Here is a 24,435-nt window from a genome sequence, read left to right as displayed (position 1 = left end):
TTAATTAATTGTTGTTCAGGAATCTCATGGGGTTGAAAAATAGGTTTCATAGGTATACCACCTGGCCTAGGTGCTTGATTATTTAGGCTAGATGTCTCTATCCTATCAAGTTGTGAAGCAATTGTAAAAAGAATCTGAATTGTATAATTATTTTGATTTTGAACATTTCTAATATCTTTTAATAAAGGGAGTTTGTCATCATTCTCAGAGCTTATCTTTTTAAAAGGTGAAGCAATTATTTCTTGATTATGAACATTTATTTTAACTTCTTCTAAAGGTGGATGAACAGAAATAATTTGTTTATTTCCTACGGTTGTAGTCCAAGTTTTAAAAACTCTATCATTTGTTAGTTCTTCATTTTGTTTTCCTTACATTTTCCAAATTCAAATTCATACTTTCTAGTAGACATTTTTTGTTCAAAAAAAATAAATGATTTAGAATCCTTGATATTATTTTGCTTAAATAAATATAATTAACGAAAATATAAGAAACTATAGTAGACATTTTTTGTTCAAAAAAATAAATGATTTAGAGTCCTTGATATTATTTTGCTTAAATAAATATAATTAACGAAAATATAAGAAACTATAGCACGTGATTTCTGTTCCTTTTCCACTCTTTTTATACTCTAAAATTTTATACCTTCAATTCTAAAAAAAAAATCTTATATCTGCATAAAAATAATAAAAGAACACATAGTATTATAATTTAAATTCTTGATCATAAATAAGGAGAATATGTATATTTAATCAAATAATTTATTAAATAATTAAAATTAAGAATAAATAATCATGGAAAAAACAACATATGATATTAAATTTCATGAATTATGAAAATATTTTGAAATAACAAAAGAGAAAATGATGTTATAATAAAAATAAAAAAAATAAAAAAGAAAAAAAAAAGAGAGAAGATCATATTTTACAGTTGGTTTCTCTATAATCAAAAATCAAAACATTATGGTATTCAAATATGTTTTTAAGTGCTTTTTTTTTTAATTTCATGAGTTATATATAAAATAAATAATTATAGAGAAACAAATAATATGAATAATGATACTAAAAATATCTTATCTATTTCTCGAAACAATTTTATAGATATTAATTTGATGAATTTTGTAATTTTGTGAAAGCACTTTAGAGTAGAATACAAAGAAAATAAGAAAACAGAAAAGAATTAAGAAAATAATTGATGAATATAATATAATTTATTATTTTTAATTTTAAATATATAAAAAATTTAGAATGTCAACCGTATTTTATTCTAAAAATAGAAATTATCCTAAGAAGTGCGCACGCTAACATTAACTTTTTTGATTAAAATATTTAAATAAGTCATTAAATTTATTCATTTGTCGGATCGGATTTATTTGAACTTTTTTATGTAAGCCCAAACCCGTAAGAGTCTAATAAATTTTTAGTTCATATATAAAAACTGAACGTAGCCCGGCCCAACCCGTTATATATATATATGTTAACATATTAATTGATGTTCGGACTAGATCTAAATTTTATATAATAAGTCCAAGTCCATCTATTAAAATATTGACTTTTAACGAGCTTAAATTAGGTCAAACTTATGTGACAAATATATTATCTAGATCCAAATATGTCCAAATCCAATGAATAAGTTTACAAGTCATTGAGTAAATAATCAATTATAGTTACTATTTAATAAATTAATATTATTTACAATATTAACTAAATTAGAGTTTTATAATATATATATATATATATTTATGGACTCTTAAAAGTTTTAGTAGTCTATGATTTAAGTGAGGTCTGATTCTCTACTGCGGTCACAATTTTCGGACTAAATCGTGGTATTTTTATTTTTGTGTGAAAATTGAGTAGCTAACTGTGTAACCAATTTTTTTAAAAAAATCAAGAAACAACAAATAAAGGAGAACCTCCATTATGGTTGAATTACTCTATAAGTTTTTTTTTTCTCTAATTTACTCATTTTATGCTGTGATGATTACTTTAATTTTAATAAAAATAATTTAATATTTAATTAGTTATTAATTCAATTAATTGAAAAATATTTCTTAAATATATTTTCTATTAACTAAAAAAAATTAAAAAAAAAAAGAAAAATACGATATAATTCATCAATTTTTAATTAATTCATGAACAATTTAAAAAATATATATAAAAATTATAATTCTATAAAGTACATATAAAAATTTAATGATGTAGCAAATATTTATACAAAATTATATTTTTTTAAAATAATCTAAATATTATAAAAATTAAATAGTATAAATATAATTAATTGTTTTCAGTTAACTATTAATTTTTTGAATTATAAATAAAAAATTGGTTGGTTAATTACATTTTTAAAAATAAGAACTAAAATCAAATTAAAAGATTTAGTTTAACTAATATTTTCAACTGATTCCAATGGGTTTTCCGTCGGTCCGGTGTTGTCGGTTTTTCTTTCTCTTCCCCCGAACCGATAGTTGTGACACTTTCCACCTCAAAATTTGCATATATCTTCCTCGCCATCACTGCCTTCTTTCTGAGGCACAGTATAATATTACACTAGAAAAAGCTCTTTGCTTTCTCAAAAATGGAGCCCAAACTCGGCATTGGCAATGCAAAAAGTACGATGATATCAGTAGAGGATGCTCTTTCAACGATTCTTAAAGTGGCTCAGCGTTTGCAACCAATCACAGTGCCACTTCACGATGCTTTTGGCAAAGTCTTGGCTGAGGATATTCGTGCTCCTGATCCTTTACCTCCCTACCCAGCTTCAATCAAGGTTATTATATTATAAGATAGAAATTTAAAAAGCCCATATGAAAAAGTAAGAATTTGTTTTTTTGAGGACTTTTATGAATTTAATTTTCATACAAAAGTGGTTTTTGACTATTGCAGGATGGTTATGCAGTAGTTGCTTCAGATGGGCCTGGTGAATATCCTGTAATTACTGAATCAAGAGCTGGAAATGATGGTCTTGGTGTTACTATTACTCCTGGGACTGTTGCTTATGTAACAACTGGAGGTTATTCGATTAGTTGCTTGTTTATTGTAATTGCTATTTAGTGTTAATCCATTGAGATTACTTTTATGTTGGTCAATTTGGGATTTTTAAATGATTGTCTGGTATGAATCAAGAAGATTAATTTATTCAGGTATCTATTTTTATGAAGTATGCACACATTATTTGATTAGCTTCAATTTGGGATTTTAAATGATTGTCTGGTATGAATCAAGAAGATTAATTTATTCAGGTATCTATTTGTATGAAGTATGCACACATTATTTGATTAGCTTTTTAAGGAGGATTTTGAGAGCTGGCTTCAAAGTTAGTTGATCAAGTGAGATTATTCTCCTGTTTAATTCTCTCTATATGTCATTTTCGCTTGTTCTTTATTTTCCAGGTCCGATACCTGATGGTGCTGATGCAGTTGTTCAGGTTGAGGATACTGAAAAAGTTGAGGATGGTTTAGTTGAATCAAAACGAGTACGAATACTGGTGAAAGCTAGCAAAGGTGTTGATATTCGTCCTGTGGTATGATTTTGTATTCCATATCCTCTTAATTCTTTAACAATTCTGGTACCGATTTGAAATCAGAGTTATCTACAATAACTTTTGAAATGAATTACTCATAAAATGTAATTATGATGATATCTTACATTTTAAGCAAATTTACTAAAATTATATGCGTGTAATAATAGGATATCTAAACTTTGAAAATAACAGGTTCTTGTTTTTACATTTGCTGAAAAGGATTTGTACTTTAAAATAAATATCTTTCATTTGATTCCTTTTCCCCTTCCTTAGATGAAGTATGACATATGGAGGACTTGATCTAGGTAACTAATTGAGGGAACCATTTCAAAGTTTAACAATGATAGTTGGAAACTGATGCCCTTTTTGTCACTCCTAGATAAAAGATCTTCATCTCTATTATACTTCGCGAGCTTTCTGTTCTAGAGGCATCAGAAAGCACCTTCTATATTTGCTCCTGCAACTGCACCAAGGAAAGTGCTAGAGAAAAAGCCTGGAGCTATAGGAAGGGATATATCTTAGAATTGTCCAGCTAAGGGTGACATGTGAAAAGTGGGCATACAATTTGTTTGACTTTGATGGTATAGCATGTATAGTATGTGCTGTCCCCTAACTTTGAAATGATTTCTAATTGAATGGTTAATTAGCAATTTTAACAATATGGAGGAGCACCATCAAGGTACTTACATAATATCCTATAGTGGCCTAGGCAAATATACCTTTTTAGGTTGCTAAATTATGCAAACCTAGCATGTAGTTCTCATGAGCGTTCAAAAAGCAGAATGATAAATTTGTCTTATATATTGGCTGTGTTGCTGAGGATATGGGTTTAAGTTTCTTTATTAAGAATTCCTCAACAAGGAGCTGGTGACACAAGAGTGACATTGGCGGGTCCTGCTCATTACCTTGATTATTTTATCCCTTATCTCATAGGAGGATATTGGATTACAACATTCTAAAAATGTTAAGATGTTGAAAAGCAATATCTTATATCCCCCTGAAGGCCTGAGCCATGTGGTGGTCAAGTTACTACTGTTGATTTTGTTTTTACCATACATTTTTAAATCCTATATTTGATTGCTTGTTAAACTTGTGTTTATGTTACCTTATTTTTTGAAGTTCAGAAGTCTTTGTCTCCAGGGATGTGACATTGAGAAAGATGCTGTGGTACTGAAATCTGGAGAAAGATTAGGTGCTTCAGAAATTGGTCTGCTTGCTACTGTTGGTGTTGTAATGGTGAAGGTACTTTTGTACTTCTCTTTTTGCTTTTAAAGTGAATCCATTCATAGAAGTTTATTGTTAATGAATTAATGAAACATCTAAGGGGTAATACTATGCTTCAGGTATATCCTACGCCTACAGTTGCTGTGCTTTCCACTGGAGATGAACTTGTGGAGCCAATAACTACTTGTCTTAGTCGTGGCCAGGTACTGAATGCTTCAGATAACTTCAACTTTCACAAGCAAGGTGCATACCATTGCATACTTTTGCAAAAGACTTTGGTTCAACAAATTTTTCCTTCTTTAGTTTTTGTACTGTTTCTAATGACCTTCCAAGGCGGCAAAGAATTGCAAAGTTAAATGCTTAGTTTTACTTCTCTGATAATTAATCTTAGTTAGAAGTAATTGGTTGTGAAAATTTCCATGAGTTCCATTTTTTTCTTTTTCCCTATCTTTCCTCTTCTTCTGGGATTTAGGTGGTGAGTCACAATTTGCAGCTACCATCAAGACTGGTCTTGGTTTTGATGAGTGTTTCAACATTAATTGAATTTGTTTGTGCTACTCAAACAAACTTATCATGCTTTTGCAGCTTTTGAATACTCTGAACTATATGGCATAGACCTTGAAGTTATCAATGACTTAAGTAGCGTGCAAGATCATGTGCCATATCAGCATATAAAAGTTTCCATTGCCAAGGGTGGAAACATTTTTGGTTGTGGTTTAAATAAGCCTATTTGATGGGTGCAGAAAATATAGTCATGGGTTTCATAGTTGTTACAGTGCCTTTGTTTCTTGTTGAATCATAATCATATATAACTAAATTTCTTTTGTAGACAGGTGGTGTATATCTAAACATTAACATTGCTGTACAAAACCTACCAAATAAAACTCGTAAAAAATTCATGAATATTAATATCTTGATCTTTGGTTACCCTTAACAATATTTTTTTATGGTTCATATTATTAAAACATGAAGACTTATCCAGTTCAGATTTATGGTTTATATTATTAAAATATGAAGATTATCCAGTTCATATATTATGCAGATTAGAGACTCCAACCGTGCTATGTTATCTGTAGCTGCAATACAGCAGCAATGCAAGGTTGTTGATCTTGGAATTGCTAGAGATGATGAGGAAGAACTTGACAAGATACTGAATAAAGCCTTTTCTGCTGGAATTCATATTCTTCTTACTTCAGGGGGTGTTTCCATGGGTGACAAGGATTTTGTTAAACCATTGTTTGAAAAGAAAGGGACAGTAAACTTCAACAAGGTAAACTAATCATTTTATTATGAGATACAGTATTCAAATTGTTTAATTTATTTGGAACCAATATGTTTAAGCTTCACTAGTTAGTTCTCATCTTGATGGTTCATGGATTGGCTTTTCAGGTTCTCATGAAACCAGGAAAACCTTTGATGTTTGCAGAGATTGATTCAAAATCGCAGAACAATGCATCAGAAAAAATACTTGCTTTTGGTTTACCTGGAAATCCAGTGAGCTGTCTAGTCTGTTTCCATCTCTTTGTAGTCCCTGCCATCCGCCAACTTGCTGGATGGGCAAATCCTTATCTTCAGAGGTTGCTGAGACTTCTAAAACGTGTTACCTCTTCCTGATACCTATTTCAATTGCAATGTTAAATTGAAACTTATTCACATAAATTTGAATCCCATTCTAGTTTCTTTTGTATTTTCTTTTATATAGATTGCATGCTCGCCTTCATCAGCCCATAAAGACAGATCCAGTCCGACCAGAATTTCACCGTGCCACTATTGAATGGAAGCTTAATGATGGATCAGGCAATCCTGGGTAAGCTTTAATCGATCTTGCCTTATAGGTCATAGATAAATTCTACTAGAAACTTCGCCCCTGGGATTTTCTTTTTTGTTTTTTGTCCACTTCATGAACCTCTTAATTGTTTTAAAATATTGTTTTACTTGTACCCATCAGATTTGTTGCCGAGAGCACTGGTCATCAGATGAGCAGCCGGCTTTTAAGTATGAAATCAGCTAATGTTTTGTTGGAGTTGCCAGCAACAGGCAGTGTAATTCCTGCTGGAACCTCTGTCCCTGCCATCTTAATTTCTGATTTAAGCGGTACTGCTATTACTGAGAGTGGCTCATCTTTGGATTCAGCTTCCTCAAGACACAGAAACACATCTAACAAGATAGCTATACATGAGTCTGAGCATATTGAGTTCAGGGTAGCTATTCTAACAGTCAGTGATACTGTTGCAGCTGGGGCTGGCCCTGATCGAAGGTAAGATAGTTCATACTGCTTCATTCATTATTTCATGAATGTCTTTGCTTTTGCTTTTGATTTAAGACTCGTAGATAGAAGGTTTCAGCCACTTTCCTTTTTTATGAACTAATTCAGTAAATTTTATGGCTGTACACTGTCAAAAATAATATTTGAGATTTGGTGGTTTAACCATTTGTTTATGTTATTATTAGTGCTTATTGTATATTCCTTGATTCAGAAGTTTATACATAGCAAAAACTATTTCTCATATTTTCTTGAAATTTTAAAGAAACAGGCCTGTTGATTCAAATGTGAACCTTTTGTGTTTCTAACATGATGCATTATATTGCAACTCTTATTTTAATTGGTTTATACTTTTTCAATTTTAAATTTCTTATCAAAAAATTAGAAGGTATTTTCTTTCAGAGAAGTTGCACCCCGATACATCTCTTTGATTTAGTGTTCTCAAAGGGTCACTCTGTGAATGCTAAAGTAATGCAGCAGAGTTGATGTTCCTCCTTGTCACAGTCAGATATGGAAATGGTGAAAGCTCTGCAAAATATAGGATGGTAGTGCTCTTTCATTCATGAGGTATCTTGGTCATGGACTAATATGTTCCTGGGTGTTGCATAACTCTCTTTTTGAAATAACCTCCTTAATATCTTTTATATTACGAAATCCTTGACTTTTAACAGTCAATATTTTACACCCAGAATCTGCTGTACTTTTTCAGCACGTTTTCCTTACATAAATATATGAGTAATGGTTAATTGCAAGGACAAACTTGAATGTGTAAATTATAGGTTTTTTAACTTATGATGTTCACTAATTTTACTTAAAAGTACTTCAATAATAAGAAGTCGAGTTAGAAGAGTTTTCAGAGAGGTCATCACAATTTTAAGTTACTGCATCTGGATACACCTCTTAGAATCATGATTTCAGAGAGGTCACTTATTAGATGCTAAAAGAAAGAGCAGAGTTGATATTGTTCGTTGTCTAAGCGAGACATGTGAAGTACTATAAGCTTTGCAACAATATTTAGATAATACCTGGCAGGTCCTGCCGATGGCTTTTAGCAAGAGGCCTCCTGTAGGTCTTAAGTTCGATTTGCATCTCCTTTTATTACTTGGCCTGTGGCCTTGCATTAATGAATTTTCATTGCCTTAAACTTGTTCTCACCTTTGGCACTTGATATCCTGAAATGTTGACCTCAAATCTCAAACCTCTTCAGCTGAGCTTGTCAATATTCTTTTATCTTCCTGAATCATGTTCAATTAAGTGATGCTGTAAATATAACATATATTTCTCCAACTCGCTTTACCTGAAGTCGCATATTAGAAAGATGGGAATATAGCTTGTTATAAATCCTAACTTTGCAGCTAATTTCATTTTAAAAACATGGGAAATTAACTGGCCAGCTCTTTTACCTATATTGTGGAGTTGGAGATCCTTATTTAGTGGGAAACATGGGAATCTTTTTGAACTTGCAGCGGACCTAGAGCAGTATCAGTTGTAAATTCATCATCAGAAAAGTTAGGAGGAGCAAGAGTAGTTTCAACAGCTGTTGTCCCAGATGACGTAAGCAAAATCAAAGATGTTCTGCGGAGATGGAGTGATATTGATGGAATGGATCTTATCCTTACCTTAGGTGAGCTTAGTGCATTCTGTAATTTGTGTATTTCTGAAGTTGAATTTATTACTTTGCTTCTTGTTTTTGGTTGTCTTGAACTATTCCCTTCTCAAATTTATTTCTTCACGAAGGTGGCACTGGCTTCACCCCTAGAGATGTGACTCCTGAAGCAACCAAGGAGGTGATTCAAAAGGAAACACCTGGCCTTTTATATGCCATGATGCAAGAGAGTCTAAAGGTACCAACAAAGTCATGCACCTTTATCATGTTTGTACACTTTTTCATATGGTTAGGTAACTCATCCTGATAACATCCATACATCTTTGACTTTTCAGCAGGATTTTCGAAGTTGATATATGATAAAATATAATTTAATTAAAACAAAATAGTACATCCATTCACGTTCACTCTAGTAAGAAAGTTATCTAAACAAGGTATGAATCCTCGAGTTTGTGCAGATTTTTATGCATAGTGGATCTGGGAATGGTACTTTAAGTAGGGTTAATGACAAGAAGCTAGTGCACGTCAATACTTCAATCCAATGTAAATTTTTTCAGGAAATAAACTCTTAGGCGTTGTTTAGTGTTTTTCTGTTTTCATTTTCTAATTTATAAGAAAAATAAAAATTTCCCATTTCATAGAAAATCTATAAAACATATTTACTTGCTATTATATAAAAAAACTTCTTATTTTTTGCTTGAGTAATATTTTAAGCTTAAAGGGTAAATTTGGAATAAATGAAGTGAATTCCTTGTTTTCATTTGAGAACAAGTGATTTCTTATATAATAAAAAACATACAAAATATGAAAAAATGTTTTCTATTTTCATTTTAGAGAAATTTATAAACACCCTCCAGAGGTTTGGCATAACCTACTCTACATCCTTTATTTTTTAATAATATGCACTTTTAACTGCTGACTATTTAAATAGTTAGTATAGTGTGAAATTACGGAAAAGGGCTATAAAGTTTGCTCAGCTCTGTATTTTTTTTTTTTAAATATTAAATCTTATTTTTTTTAGATGAAAGAAAATGAAGTGCTGCATTTTTAATAAAGTGTTGCATTTAAGTGAAAAATATCTTTATTTCATTCTAAAATAAGTTTCAGTTTAATATACTCACATAAGAGTAGGGCTGTAAACGTACCGACCTGAGCCGAATTTTAATAAGTTTGAGCTTGGTTTGTTACTACATTGCACAAACTCGAACTGAGCTCGAATTCAATAATTATGAACTCGAACTCAAATTTATTTCGAGCTTGACTGATTAAAATTTATTTAGAACTTATTTATCAATTTTAACTTAAATTTTTTTAACTTTATTGATTTATTTAACAATATAGTTTATTTCATTATGTTGAATCGATTGATTTTAAATATTAAATGTTTAATAGAATTTAATTATACTATATAATAAAAATAAAAATATTACACATTAGTTTATAGAAATTGATAAATATTTATATATATATATAAAATAAGATATTAAAATAATATTGTATATCTTTTATGAGTTTAACACAAGTCCATTAATGAGTTAGCTCACGAATAGGCTCATAAGTCTGTAACGAGCTAGCTTGCAAGCTAACGAATCTCTATTAATGAGCTCGGACGAACTTTTACAAGTCGAGCTCCGAGTAGTCTAAGGGTAAAAATATCTTTTTAAGTTAGTAAAATATGATATATGAGTATTTTGACCAATTTAAAATTCATTGAACTAACAGACTATTAACGGAATACTATTCCGATAAACGACATACAAAAAGGAGGGATGAAAATGCATATTTTTAAAAACTAGAGACGTAAGTGCAGATTATGTCAAACCTCAGGAAGGCATTTGCAATTACCCCTTCATTTTAGAAAAATAGAAATAAATATAAAATTCTATTTTTTGTTTTTATTTGAAAAGTTCTCTAAAAAACTGAGATAATTTTCTATTAGTAAACACACCTTTAGAGTTGTACCAGTTTTATGGCTAACCAAGGAATCATTGAAATTGGAAGTGTCGAGTTGTCTGTTGCGTTGTACAAAATCACTACCTGGATGTTTTCTCATAGAATATTGCGGAAATAATACCATATGGATGTGTAGCCAAAATACCACCAGTGCAGATTTATCTGGCCATGGAACGTCTGGTTATAATAAAACCTTGTTGCTTGAGCTTATTTAATAAATGAGTCAAGCCTAAGCTATAGACAAGACTCAACTTATTAGGTCATGAGCTAGTTTGTGAATTATAATTTTGATAATTTGATATTTAATTTATAACTGTTATATTATTACTTATGGAAATATCTAAAAAATCATAAATTTTAGTATATCTGTTATAATTTGGGAACTTTTCAGAGATACTCTAAAATCAACAAAAAAAAAAATTGTTTTTACTGTGTAATTTTTTTTTTCAAAAATACTATTGTTTTAAATTTCTTTTAGAAAATACGGCGTAACTGTTTTTCAATTTTTTTTGGGTTGTTTTTCAGTTGTTTTACCAAAAAAAAAACAAAACAAAAAACAAATAAAACTGTGATTTTGAAAAAAAGAAGTTAAAAAACCATATTTTTTATATTTTAACAAGTAAATATGAAAAGAAAATTAAAACTGTAAATTTGATAAAAAAAAGAAGGTATTTTTGTTATTTTTCCTTATAATTTTTATAAATATTTATTTTTTAATATTTTGATTAAACTTGTTTAGGCTCATGAGCCATAATTTAATATAGTGAGTTCGACTTAATATTAAACAAGCCAAGCCTAAACTAGCTAAAGTTTAGCTGTCTCAATTTGGTTATAGCCCTACATTTATCTATCTTGTTGGAGGGAAAAACACAATGAGTTTGAATAACCACATTACGGGCTTTGGCAAATACCACCATAAAAACTGTTTGGATTTTATTTCTGTTTAGTACCTGAGTCTTGAATACAACAGGTCTTTCACCCATGTGCATATCAAATAATCTTCAATTTCTAGGTTAGTTGTTGAAGGAATCAACTGTATGCAAACTGCTGCCTGCTAAGTTACAAGACATTCTGCTAAGAATTCTCTCCATTCTCTTCTTCTAAAACAGGTGACACCATTTGCTATGCTGTCTCGCTCTGCAGCAGGAATAAGAGGGTCAACATTGGTAAGCCACTCTACACACATACACACCTTATTTTGGTCAGATAACTGCTACATATAGTCCATTATTGGAATGAATTAGCTTTCTCTGTCACACACATGTACGTATCCAGGATTGAATTAATCTTTGTCTACTAGAACTTCCACCAACAAAGAGAGACTTGAAAATAGAAGGAAGTTCGTCATTTGAACACAAATTTGATGTTGATAAATTGGAAGCTCTGAATAAAATGTATATTGAATTTGCTCGACTGCACCGTAGTTGGAATTTGCTCGACTGCACCGTAGTTGGAATTTGCTAATTATATCACTTTTATCTCATGAGGTCCCATCCTCCGGAACATGCATGGAAAGAAAAACAGCATATCTTGACATAAGCTGACAGGCTATGACAGTACAAAATCATGTCACTATTGCAGTGCTTCCTTGGCAGTAATGTCAGTATGTCATTGATTTGAGATATCTGTCATTGCATATGCAGATTATCAATATGCCTGGCAATCCTAATGCGGCTGCTGAATGTATGGAAGCTCTGCTGCCTGCTCTTAAGCATGCACTGAAGCAGATTAAAGGAGACAAGAGAGAGAAACATCCTCGTCATATTCCTCATGCACAAGCAGCAACTGTGGATACATGGGAACGCAGCTATAAGTTGGCCTCTCGCGTCTCCCCTGAACCTTCTTGTTCTTGTTCTCATTGAAATGTCATGGGAGCCAAATGTGCGAACTTTATGCATTTATTATATGGGCGCTGTTTTCTCAGATTTTGGTTCTGTATGAATGTTATGTTGGTCGTCTCACATTACTCTTATCTTCTGCTTTGGCCATTGATGGCTATTTGATTTCTGTTGTATCATCTAGATTGTTAGACGATGAACGTTCAAAATAAGAATCAATGGCCAGATTGAAAATCGTTGGCCTAAGGAAATCTTTTGGAACCCCTAAAAGCAATTTCAAACAGGGTCCTAGAAAATGTCAAAGCGAAATTAATTTTTAAGCCTTCAGAAAACTTAAACTACTAGTTGCACTACAACCCCAAAAGAATTAGCACCCAGACAAGGTAATTTTCCATATTCCAACAGAGTCGACAATTACAGCAGCTGATACTTGCTCAACCGAGCCTCACATTGATACCACTTCCCCTCAAAACACTTTTGAGTTGGTCATTCGATATCTATCTCTGCAAGAATTCTCAAAAGAGAAAAAAAAAAAAGATACCTATCCCTGCAAGGCTGCCACAGGCAAGTGATTTGAACAGTTCAGTGGACGCTAAAATTTGGAGCTTGAAATGGAAAATCCACAGCTTATGCTTACCCAGTTGTAGTAAGAAGTCTTTAGCTTGCTTTCCTAATGGCCGATTGCCATTTATGCAGTGGAACACTTGCCAAAAATGTGAAAACAAAAGGAGCAGCTGCTTTTTACAATAGATCAAATGATAAGACAGCCTCAGACCCCAGTTCACGTGCAAACAGTTGCCAAATTTAATAAGCACCACGTAAAAAAAAAATCTTCTATCACTGCTCTATAGGTGAAGCATGACAACAAAATACAATGGGACACTACCGAGCTTCATTCAATTCTTCACTGTGACCATAGTTCATGAAATTTTTTAACCATTCCCTATAATCCGAGATAAACCACATTATCTGATGACAAAGAAAATACTTCTACTAATGCTCCATAGATGAAGTTGAAGCATGAGAACAAATACAAACTGGTTACAGCCTCTTGATAAATGTATTAGTTGCTCGTGCAAACAAGGTTTTGCTGATGGCTGGTTGCCCTGTAATGTGATTGAACACTATCGAGCCAAGAATGTAAGGAAAAAAAGGGATCAACTGCTTTCCAGAAACCAAAAATAAAAGGGCAATAATGAAAAACCCAAGTGGCATCAACATAGTCACATGGACTCAAATCCCAGCAGAGTGCAACAATTTTGCCCGATCAACAAGCATCATATGAAGAAAAATCTTCTATCAATGAAGCATGATAACTATAATGTGACTCAATCTTCATTCAATCACTTGTAATGTAATCATTGTTCACGACAGTTTAAATTAACCATTCTCTACAAACCAAGATAAGCCAAAATACTCAAAGATGGACAAAGAACTTCGAGTGCTTCATAGATGAAGCATGAGAACAAATAAAATTGCATTGCCTTTTGCTGCATGTGAGACTCAAATGCTCATGCAATCATTTATAATGCATTAACTCATGACATCTTAATACAACCATTCTCTACAACCCAAAATTAACCAAATATATGTTCTGGGAAAAAAGAAGAAAGAAAGAAAGAAAGAGACTAGCATCTGAGAAAATTGGGGAAAAAAGGCAGATTATGTGATCTAATGAATGCAAAGTAAATGACTTGAGATCTATAAAAACAATTAAGGAAAAATGAATAATGCAATGCAGGATGCAACACCCTCAATAATATGTTATAGACCCTCAACTGAGTATGCCAAAGGAAAACAATAGTTAAAATACAACCTGACCATGACAGACATAATGATGAACTAATACAGACATTAACAAATGAAAAATCACAAGGGGTGAAATCAGTATTGACTTGAGGGTCTTCTAAAATGTGGCACTTGGGTGGTCTTCAAGTGTCACAAAACTTCAACCGACACTGCAGTCCTCCACTCCCACAACCTGGAGGTACTTCAGAAACAACCACCAAGACAGCATGGGTAATCTGGTAAGAAGAGGTCTCAACCATTACAAGGACCAACAAACAACTGACAAGATGCTGCCGAACCTGTATCTATTCAGCAAATCAGTGTAACCTCTCCCTCACTTGCACCAATTCAGTATTCTATGGCCAACAATTTTTTAAAGCTTTTTATGGATGCCTTAACGCATATCTGCAACGCAATCACTGCCCAATGCCTCTGACAGAAACATGATGCTGATGCAAGAGTTAGTGACAACCTGAAGATCGATAACTTCAGTTATCTGAAAATGGCAGATGACCTGACTCGAATGCAACCCAGACCTGGACTCAATAGACCCAAATGCATGCAGGGACTTGTAAAGAAAAAAAAATGCTGAGTACCAATAACCTCAAATAGAAATGGCACGACTTACGGCCAACTTGGCCCATTCAGCAGATTCCTTAATCATATGATCTTCAGAAGACAAACATTCATTTAAAAAGTCTTTGACAGAAAGAGATTGTTGTATCAAAGAACCAGCATTACTTCCCAGTGTATCTGCTAAATCTCCAAGGACTCCTATAGCAGTTTTCATGACCAAATCATCCCTGCAGCAAGATACAAATTATATAAGTCATAAACAACAGCCTGCAAAAACTTTAGATGGAAAACAGAAAAGAAAAGAAAAGTAACCATTTATGATAGAACTCACATGTCTTTTTCCATGTAGATGCTATCCAGGAACTGGAGGATGTGAGGAGCATAAGGAATCAAGAGTTGGGTCTTGGGAGAGTTCTTAAACCCTTGAAGAATTCCTGAATAAGCCTCCAAAATTCCATTTCTCAGTGAATTCGTATATTCAATCATTTCATCATCAGCCCCAGCTGTATGGGCAGACAATTCTGCAGCACTTTGGAGCATGGGCATGGCGTACATCAAGTACTTCTCAACATTTTCTCCTATTGCTAAGGCAATGTCACCAAAACATGAGAATATGGGAGGCTTGACAGATCGATGTAACTGATTGCTGGATAAATCCTTGAGAAGTTGTGTCATAATCCCATCACAATATGGCAAAATTTTATCCTCCAATGCCCTGCAGATATCCCCCACAACACCAACTGTAACAGCACAAACTTGGTACTCCTCAAAATTCTGAAGACCCATTTCCAAGTATTTATAAAACTCTGACATGTATTTCACAAAATCTGGACCAGTTGCATAGGCAAGGGCTCCAATTGCAAGCATTGCCTCCTCATGAACAGTTGCATTTCTGCAAGCAAAAACCCTCAAGAAAAGCCCCATTATCTGGTCTGCATATTGCATGAACACAATCTTTGTAGGTTCTGATGAACCTAATTTCTGAATGATGACTTGTAAACATCCGCAAAGAAGGCCTTGCAACTCACTCTGCTTCTCTCTCTCATCAGATGCTAGCTTCAATCCTTCAAGAGTCTTGTGAAGCTCAGTCATAATGACAGGTACCAGCTGCAATACCATTGGTGCTGTTTCATCAGTTGAACACCTCACAACTTCATTCAGTGTTTCATAAGCAGCAGTCCTCAACCGAGACTCCCCAGCATCTTCTCTGTGAGTAACAGTCAGAAGGGCATGCACAATTTCCTGGAAATAAGGTGTCAAGGGAGATGATGGACCTGCCTCCTCATAACCTTGGGCAAGAAAATAGAGGGCACCACATGCCTTTTCAGCCACATTTGGAGCATCTCCCATGCTCTGAAGCAATACTGTGATGATCTGTTGGCAATTCGCTTGAGTAATTATGGGTGTATCAATAGTAGATCCATGAAGGAATTCAAAGATTCGTCCCAAGGTCCAAGCAGTGGTGTCTTTTACATGATTATTTGGGTCATTTGTTAAAGCAGTAAGCATGAAATTTAAAGCAACATTAACAAGAGGTATCAACTTGTCAGGTGATGGACCCTCCAAGATTGAGCCAAACGCATATGTGGCTGCCTCCCTCTGCCTCCAATCTGGTTTTGTAATATTTTCTTCAATGAATGGCATAACAAGTGGAACAATATCATCTCCCACAGTTCGTGCAACCAAGCCTAGGCATGTTCCACCTGCCATAGCAATGTTCCAAGCACCTTCGTCCTGATCCTGATCCTCTTCTTGCTTAAGAAGGGTCTCCAACAACATGGGGACAAGAGCAGGGAGAGCCTGTTTGATGAAATAAAAGCAAGGGATATCTGAATCCCCTGTGAAATCACCCCGGTATTCTTCCAAGATGTCTATTTCCTCATCACAAATTGAACTCCAAAACTCAATTGCCTGAAGAGCCACAGGTTCCTCATCTTCCCTCACAGCCTTTGCTGTGATTGTAAAGATGTCTTGCATATAAGGAACTAATTTCTCATAGTATATTGATGAAATAGAGACCAAACATTCAAAAGCTGCTTGCCTCATCTTTACTTCTGGAGACAAAGTTGCCTCGCATACAACCCTCATGATATAATCACGCTCCATATCATTGCTAAAATTTGCTTGAGCAAAGCCCAGAGCATTATATAGTGCTCGGGTAGCAGCAAGCCTAACATCAATGCTAGCTTCAGATGCATTCATACCTTGAACTACAGCAGTAAGAATTTTATTAACTTGATCTTGATCCACCACATCAGGAGAGACTTCCTCACACAAATATCCAAGAGTCTCTAATGTTGCTTGCTTGACATGAGCAGGTAGCTGGTGAATATTAGACAAAAGTGATCCTATCAACTCAGGCCATTGTTTCTGTGGTAGCTCAATGCCAGCAATCTTAGCAATTACTTGAGAAGCAGTTGATCGGGCATCAGATACCAAAGAAGAGAGAGTCTTTAGCAAGCATGTCTTTATCTGGCTTTTTGCAGCAGCATCCAATGACAACCATCTCTGAACAAGCTCATATTTTCTATGTTGTTCCTTGGCATCCAAGGCATTCTTCAGTATCAAACCAGCTAGTTTTCGGCTGTCAACGGGCTTATCATCATTAGCTAGCTCCCCAGATAGCGATAACAGAAAACCAGGTAGATTTTGCTCCTGAAACTGTTTTAAGCTTTCCTCTGCATGCTTCCGCACATTACCATCTACTGATTGTGCATTCAAAAGAGCCTGGGTAACCTCCATTGCCATGGCGTATCTGAAATTATTGAAATATACAATAGTCAGATAGGTCTATCTAAAATATAATCCCCAAACTCAAGCTAACAGCAAATCAATCAAAGAAATGTAAAATACATTGACCCACAAAAACAAAATAGAGAAATATAGAATAAAGAGATGAAGCAGCTCTACAGATTTCAAAAGAAAAGGGTAGGTTAAAAGGGGATAAGTCAGGACGCTTTAATTTCTGTCAACTATTTTATTTTGGTACCTCCAAGCCAACCCCAGGACTCCAAGAAGGGTGCCCTAATACTGAGTTTATTCAGCAAACTTGTCCTTTGCTTTAATTGTGCTCTTCCTTGCTTCTTCCAAAATTAACGTGAAAAACTAGAGATGTACATGCGGATTTTGTGTAAAACTTTTTGGCACGTTTAGTAAACCTTGGGGAACAAATGAGAATGATAAGTGATGTTAAAGCCAGGGAATTCCCACGATGTGTTGTTCCTTTATTCATTTTATCCAAAGAAAAGTATAAACAAAGACAGATATTAATTTTACCAACAATCAACCAATTCAACATATTAAATTTTTGGATTCTTTGTTTACCAAACAAGAACTTGGAACCCCATTTCAGAAATAAGATTCTATTCCCAATTCTAAAACGTAGCAAAAAGGGCCTTTGTGACATCAAAACACAATAGACACACTACACTTAAGCTTCCCATCTACATTTGAAGGTACAACATAGATATTTAAGAAAATAATAACTGACAAATGCAGTTATTATGATGTCCAAACAAAATGTTATTACTCTCAAGAGTTTTGGGAAAAAAAAAATAAAAAGAATATATCAAAGCCACTAACACTGCCAATTGAGCATTCCATTTAATAAATATTTGCGTGTCTCTTTTTGTGTGTATGTGTATAAACACCAAATCGCATAAAACAAACATACAAACAAAAAATCCGATCAATTATCAAAAGCAAATATAAACAACAGATCGATTATCATACGATGATAATAGAAATCGCAGCAAAAAAAATCGGAGGAGCAATGAACCAAATGAAACAGAGAAACCCTAAGAATTAACAGAAATAAAAATAAAAATAAAAATAAATAATAATAAGCACTTACATAGGCGTATAAAATTTAATGAAGAAAGTAAAACGACAGATCGGGAAGTATGAAACGGCGGCGCTATAATAACCCTAGCAAAAGGTAGTAAAAGGAGGGAACGAATAAACTGAACGAAAAAGAAAAAAGAAGAAGAAGAGAAGCGGACGTGAAGCTGCACTTGAATTGACACAAATTTAACCTTTATTTAATTTTTTTTATTATGATGGGCATTATTTGGCTACTACGCGTTCTATACAGTATAAATTTATTTGCAGGGTCCCACTTTTTGTCGATACCACCTTTTGTCTATAAGTGTTGGACGAACACAGGTTATTCTAGAGCGGTTGATTCAAATATTAAACCAAAAAAAATTAATTAATCTTTTACGAGCTTTCTTATATTACAAGAGTCAGCTTTTGATTTTCAGATTAACTATTTCGGCCAATCTGTATCTATATCTATATATCTACTACTACTGTTGGTGGTTCACAATATAGGCGTAAATAATTATTATAAAAATTATAAAATAGAAATATTTAATAAATTAATATATAATATAATATTTATTAGATATATTTTTTAATGAAATTTTATATATTATTATTTTTCTAAATTTAATAAATAATTAAATTTTAAATAAATGTATATATTATTATATATTATATTAATATTTTATTTTATCATTAATAATTCGATATTGATATTAATTTTATATATTTATTTTGTCTAATAATATTTTTAAAATTATTTTAAAAACTCATTTATTTTAGTCGAACTGTTATTTTTTATTTTGTTAGAAAATTTAATTACGTTATTTTAATGATAATAAAAAGTACTAAAATAAAATCTCATATTGATAAAAAATATTAAATGGATCTTAGTATTTTATTCTTAATAATTTATTTAATATTTAATTTTATTATAATATTTTAATTGTAATATTATTATAATTAAATAGAAATAGAATTTATATTTTTATAAAAAAATAGTAAGAAAATATATAGGAATAAATAAATTTGTAAATTTTTTTATAGAAATAAGCGAGACATTAACAAAATTTGATGGATAATTATTTTAGTATATAAAAATATTTTGACAATATGAAGTAATTCACTTATAATAATTCTATTAATAAAATATTATAATAATAATAATAATGGACACATTAATTAATATATTAATAAAATAAAATTAAAAGTATTATATTTTTTTACTTTTTATTTTTAATTTTTATGAAAATTGTATTGAGTTATAGGATTAAAATTGAATTAGATTACTAACTAATTAATTCTACTTGATTAAAAAACTAAATTAGTTACATATAAAATTAAGATAAGATAAAATTAGTAATTATTGACAAATTCTAAGAGTATTCTAATGATTTTAAAATTTCATTCTTCTTCATCCTTATATATATGTCAACATCTATTTTCCAGATCTAGATATTGAAGAAATTATAGACCACTCTGATGAAAGTTATTGCCTTTCTCGAGTCTTGAGAGATTGAGTACAGGCAAATCCAAGTTAGGATTGAGAATAATTGAATCAAAATCACTTTTCTAGAATCAATTTAGACTCAATTGTTAGAAAAAAAAAAACTATGACGGATAAAATGGTAGTTTCTACAAGGTGCTGATTAACTATTTTTCGAGATTCGATGTCGTTTTATGCGTATTTGACTTTAAAATGCTTAAAAAAAATAAGTTTCTAAAAAGTTTTTGTGATAATTATTAAGATTTTTATTGAATATTACTGACTAATAAAAAAATCTTTTTCTTTTAAAAATAAAAAAAGAAAATGATTGAAGCTTATTGTTCTACTCCTTTAGGGTCTTCAAACCCTAACTCTGTATAAGCATCATTATGCCCTAGGTCTAGGGTTAATTGCATTGATCGAGTAGACAAATTATCATTTTTAGTAGTTAAGAGAGATTTTGAGTTAGAGAGAAAACTCTATGTTTAAAACATAGAGAATTTTCTTAAAAAGAAAACTCTACGTTCAAAACATAGAGTTTTCTTTTAGGAAGTCACTAAGAAAGAACCCTAAATTAGAAAACTTTTTTGGAACGATAATAGTTCTTTATAGATCTCAAACAGAATTAAATCCTCAACCAACCTTTGATTCAACTGTTTCATCTTCTCCTGAGATTTGCAGAACAACAACAGTGACAACCCGAGGGTTCTCCCTACATCCACATCATCAGGATCACTTTTCCCTCTTAATTGGCTTTTTTGCTTTTATAAATCTAGAAACATATTTAGGATGTTTTGTTATTATTTCATATGTTTTATATGATTAGAATGTGTTTTTCTTGTAAATTAACATGTTATGATTTGCTGGGATTTGAATATGGTAATATGAGCATGTAGGATTTTGAATATGATAATATGTCATTTATTGGATTTTGAATTTGATTAGTCAAATGAGTAGGTAAACATAATTAATTTGTATTTCTATGGAATTGAATTAGATTTTTAGGGTTAAATGATTAAAATTTGGATTCTATTTTAAAATATCATATTTACCTACTGTCAGTTTTGAATTCTAGGATTTGCATGTTTATTAGGCTTTCTTTATTAAATCTCATGTTCTTTTTATGTTTCTTGCTTTATTTCACACATTTTAATTCATTCTCTATCTTCTATGCATGTGAAATTGGCTTCTGAGTGTGAGAAATTGAAGAAAAAATTGCAGATAGACCATCTGAAGCCTTAGAGTCGATCGGCTTAGTGCAAAGCCGATTCGGCTCTATGTTAAGCCGATCAACTCTACGCCCTGAGCCAATCAGCTATGCATACTTTTGGCCCTGATTTTTAGATTTTTAATGTATTTTGGAGATTTTTTATGTATTGTTCTTAGTTTGTAGGTGTTTTCCTTTCATTTTCTAGTTGTAGGAACGGTTGTAATAGTTAAATTTAATTTTCTGCACTTTTATTTTTATTTTATGCTTGATATATGCCAAATAGCTGTAATGTAATTGCATAATTAAAATTGGAAATAAACCTTAGACTAAAAATTGGACGCAACATGAAAATTGTAGTCCAATAGGTTAATAAGATGGTAATTGGGCTAAATTTAAAATCAATACAGAGCTTATAGGCTTTCTCATGCTTTAAATGAATTAATTAGGCCATGTTAGATTTAAAATCATATAATTGGTCCTCTGCATAAAAGTAGTTCATTTAGCCTTAAAGGTTGAAATCAAAGTATAATTCATAATTGGGCTAGACTAGATAAAGCCTTGTAAGATTCTGCACAGAAAGCCCCTCAAAACTGATTTCAAAGATTTTCCCTCCAGGATGGTATTTCAAACCTTGGAATATTTCAAAGTCTCAATCCTACTACCAGTCTATCCTTGAGATAACTAGTTCTGCCAAATTCAAACATTTCAAAAAACATAAAGACCATAAAGACCTTGCATACTCTACATGCACTATTCAAAAAATCCTTCACCCTACAGATTGGGAAATGGATTTAAACTCTCCAAGGTCTTTCCCAACTTCCCTTCAAAGAACCTACCCTTCAAACCTCAATACTTCCTTCAACTACTGGAATTACCAGCAAGCCTGGTTTAATACCTTTCTTCTCCAAAACGAAGGACAAAGCCACTCTTGGCTTTTCTACTTCGATACAAGCTTGATTCAAACTTCAAAGATCCCCTATTGGTTTAAACAATGGTGGAATTATTTTGGAAATGTTCCTGAAACTATAATTCCAGAAGTCCTACCTTTGTTCAACCTTTTCAAAGCCAACTACAAGCCAAACAAAATAGAAAGACGTTTTCCCCCGTTACTTCTATTTTGTTCAAACTTTTTCCTCTCTTGGGTATGTGTCTGGTATTTCCATTTCAATCAATCACCAGATGGAGAAATCATTCTTACCCATAGATTCAAAGTTAAATGGTGGGATAAATTTAACCACCAAGATAAGTTATCTTTAAAATCAGTCAAAAACTTCCTTTTTAAAAATAGCTTCTTGCCACCTCCAAAAGAACAAACCACTTTCCTGGCACAGAAGTCCTTTATAATTCCAAAGCTTGCAGCAGCTCAAACAGAAGAGGATTTCTTACAATTAATCAAACAATTGTTGGAAACCGCTTCTTCCAAAGAAAAATCAAAAGCTTCATCTTCCTCCTCCAGCACTAGCTCGGCGGCAATCGACCTAGATGGTGATTCAAATGAGGATGATTGTTTTGGGATTTTCAAGCCCATAAAGTAACATCCCTGCAAAGCCCAAAAACCAGAAATGGCAGCCCAAAACATTTTGTAATGGGTCAAAAGCCCAAAAAAAAAGAAGAAAAAAGAAAAAGAAAAAGAAGAAAAGCAAAAGATTCTTTCAAAGCATGACCGACAACTTTCTGAAAAGGCGTAAAGCATCATTACAAGAATACAAAGACGAGTGGATCCATCTTCACTCCACTAAAAGAGTATCCAAAGCTCAAATGAAGGCATCCAAAGCTTGAAGATCTCTATATAAAGAGGAGTTCTCCTTAGAAGCAGGCAGACTGAAAAATATAAAGAAGAACCTCTTGTATTCTTCAAGTCGTACAAAGAAGAAGAAATGTAGTGAGAAAAGAGAGAAAATAGAGTAAGAGAGATAGTGAGCAGAAATACTTTCCCTCTTGTATTCTTTTCTTCCTCTTGTAAGTTATATTTCTCTAGTTTAAAGCTTTCAAAGTTACATTCAAAGTTTGTATATTTGTTTCAAAGTTTATGTTTAAAGTTTGTGATTATCAATAAAGTTTATCTTCTTTATCTACCTTTTAAGATTTAACAAGCGTATGATCTGTGCTTGCCTCATCTGAGGATCCTGCACACTAGAAACTTGTTGATCTGTTTCTGTTTTCTACATAATTTGTTTTTCTTTTGTTGGGCTTTTGACCAATTACAAAATATTTTGGGCTGCCATTTCTGGTTTTCAACCCATGGGCTTTGCAGGGATGTTACTTTATGGGCTTGAAAATCCCAAAACAATCATCCTCATTTGAATCACCATCTAGGTCGATACGAAATTTATGAGGAAGATGAAGCTTTTGATTTTCCTTTGGAAGAAGCGGTTTCCGACAATTGTTTGATTAATTGTAAGAAATCCTCTTCTATTTGAGCTGCTGCAAGCTTTGGAATTATAAAGGACTTCTGTGCCAGGAAAGTGGTTTATTCTTTTGGAGGTGGCAAGAAGCTATTTTTTGAAAGGAAGTTTTGGACTGATTTTAAAGATAACTTATCTTGGTGGTTAAATTTATCCCACCATTTAACTTTGAATCTACGGGTAAGAATGATTTCTCCATCTGGTGATTGGTTGAAATGGAAATACCAGACACATACCTAAGGGAGGAAAAAGTTTGAACAAAATAGAAATAACGAGGGAAAACGTCTTTCTATTTTATTTTGCTTGTAGTTGGCTTTGAAAAGGTTGAACAAAGGTAGGACTTCTGGAATTATAGTTTCAGGAACATTTCCATAATAATTCCACCATTATTTAAACCAATAAGGGATCTTTGAAGTTTGAATCAAGCTTGTATCGAAGTAGAAAAGCCAAGAGTGGCTTTGTCCTTCGCTTTGGAGAAGAAAGGTATTAAACCAGCTTCGTAATCCCAGAGTCAAGGAAGTATTGAGGTTCAAGGGTAGGTTCTTGAAGGAAGTTGGAAAGACTCGAGAGTGTAAATCCATTCCCAATCCGTAGGGTGAAGGATTCTTCGAATAGTGCATGTAGAGTATGCAGGGTCTTTATGGTCTTTATATTTTGAAATGTTTGACTTAAGGTAACCAGCTATCTCAAGGATCGTAGTAGGATCAGACTTTGAAATATTCCAGGTTTGAAATACTATCCCTGGAGG

General features: G+C 32.6%; 2 protein-coding genes across 5 annotated transcripts; one reads left to right on the top strand and one right to left on the bottom strand.

Moving 5' to 3' along the window:
• Positions 1 to 2,415: 2,415 nt before the first annotated feature.
• On the top strand, positions 2,416 to 12,651 carry LOC8286586 (molybdopterin biosynthesis protein CNX1). 2 transcript variants are annotated; one of them, XM_025156772.2, is made up of 13 exons: positions 2,416 to 2,763; positions 2,880 to 3,006; positions 3,386 to 3,516; positions 4,636 to 4,758; positions 4,860 to 4,943; positions 5,783 to 6,010; positions 6,130 to 6,317; positions 6,443 to 6,547; positions 6,689 to 6,997; positions 8,470 to 8,627; positions 8,741 to 8,847; positions 11,672 to 11,728; positions 12,206 to 12,651. In XM_025156772.2, the coding sequence occupies exons 1-13, from the start codon at positions 2,572 to 2,574 to the stop codon at positions 12,422 to 12,424; spliced, it is 2,028 nt and encodes a 675-aa protein (XP_025012540.2). In that variant the 5' UTR covers positions 2,416 to 2,571; the 3' UTR covers positions 12,425 to 12,651. The 2 variants fall into 2 exon arrangements, with proteins under 2 accessions (XP_025012540.2, XP_002515854.2); XM_002515808.4 differs by having other exon boundaries at positions 2,417 to 2,763; positions 4,657 to 4,758.
• Positions 12,652 to 13,713: 1,062 nt separating this feature from the next.
• On the bottom strand, positions 13,714 to 18,840 carry LOC8286585 (importin subunit beta-1). 3 transcript variants are annotated; one of them, XM_015717286.2, is made up of 3 exons: positions 18,618 to 18,840; positions 15,096 to 17,519; positions 13,714 to 14,991 (listed from the first exon to the last, which is right to left on the bottom strand). In XM_015717286.2, exons 2-3 carry the CDS (start codon positions 17,510 to 17,512, stop codon positions 14,793 to 14,795), a joined length of 2,616 nt encoding a protein of 871 aa, XP_015572772.2. In that variant the 5' UTR covers positions 17,513 to 17,519; positions 18,618 to 18,840; the 3' UTR covers positions 13,714 to 14,792. The 3 variants fall into 3 exon arrangements, with proteins under 3 accessions (XP_015572772.2, XP_048234106.1, XP_048234105.1); XM_048378149.1 differs by lacking the exon at positions 18,618 to 18,840 and adding an exon at positions 18,497 to 18,515; XM_048378148.1 differs by lacking the exon at positions 18,618 to 18,840 and adding an exon at positions 17,754 to 18,469.
• Between the last annotated feature and the right edge of the window lie 5,595 nt (positions 18,841 to 24,435).

This window comes from Ricinus communis, chromosome 8, assembly GCF_019578655.1.
Source record: "Ricinus communis isolate WT05 ecotype wild-type chromosome 8, ASM1957865v1, whole genome shotgun sequence".
Classification (NCBI taxonomy): domain Eukaryota; kingdom Viridiplantae; phylum Streptophyta; class Magnoliopsida; order Malpighiales; family Euphorbiaceae; genus Ricinus; species Ricinus communis.
This window is presented reverse-complemented; position numbering and strand designations above follow the sequence as displayed.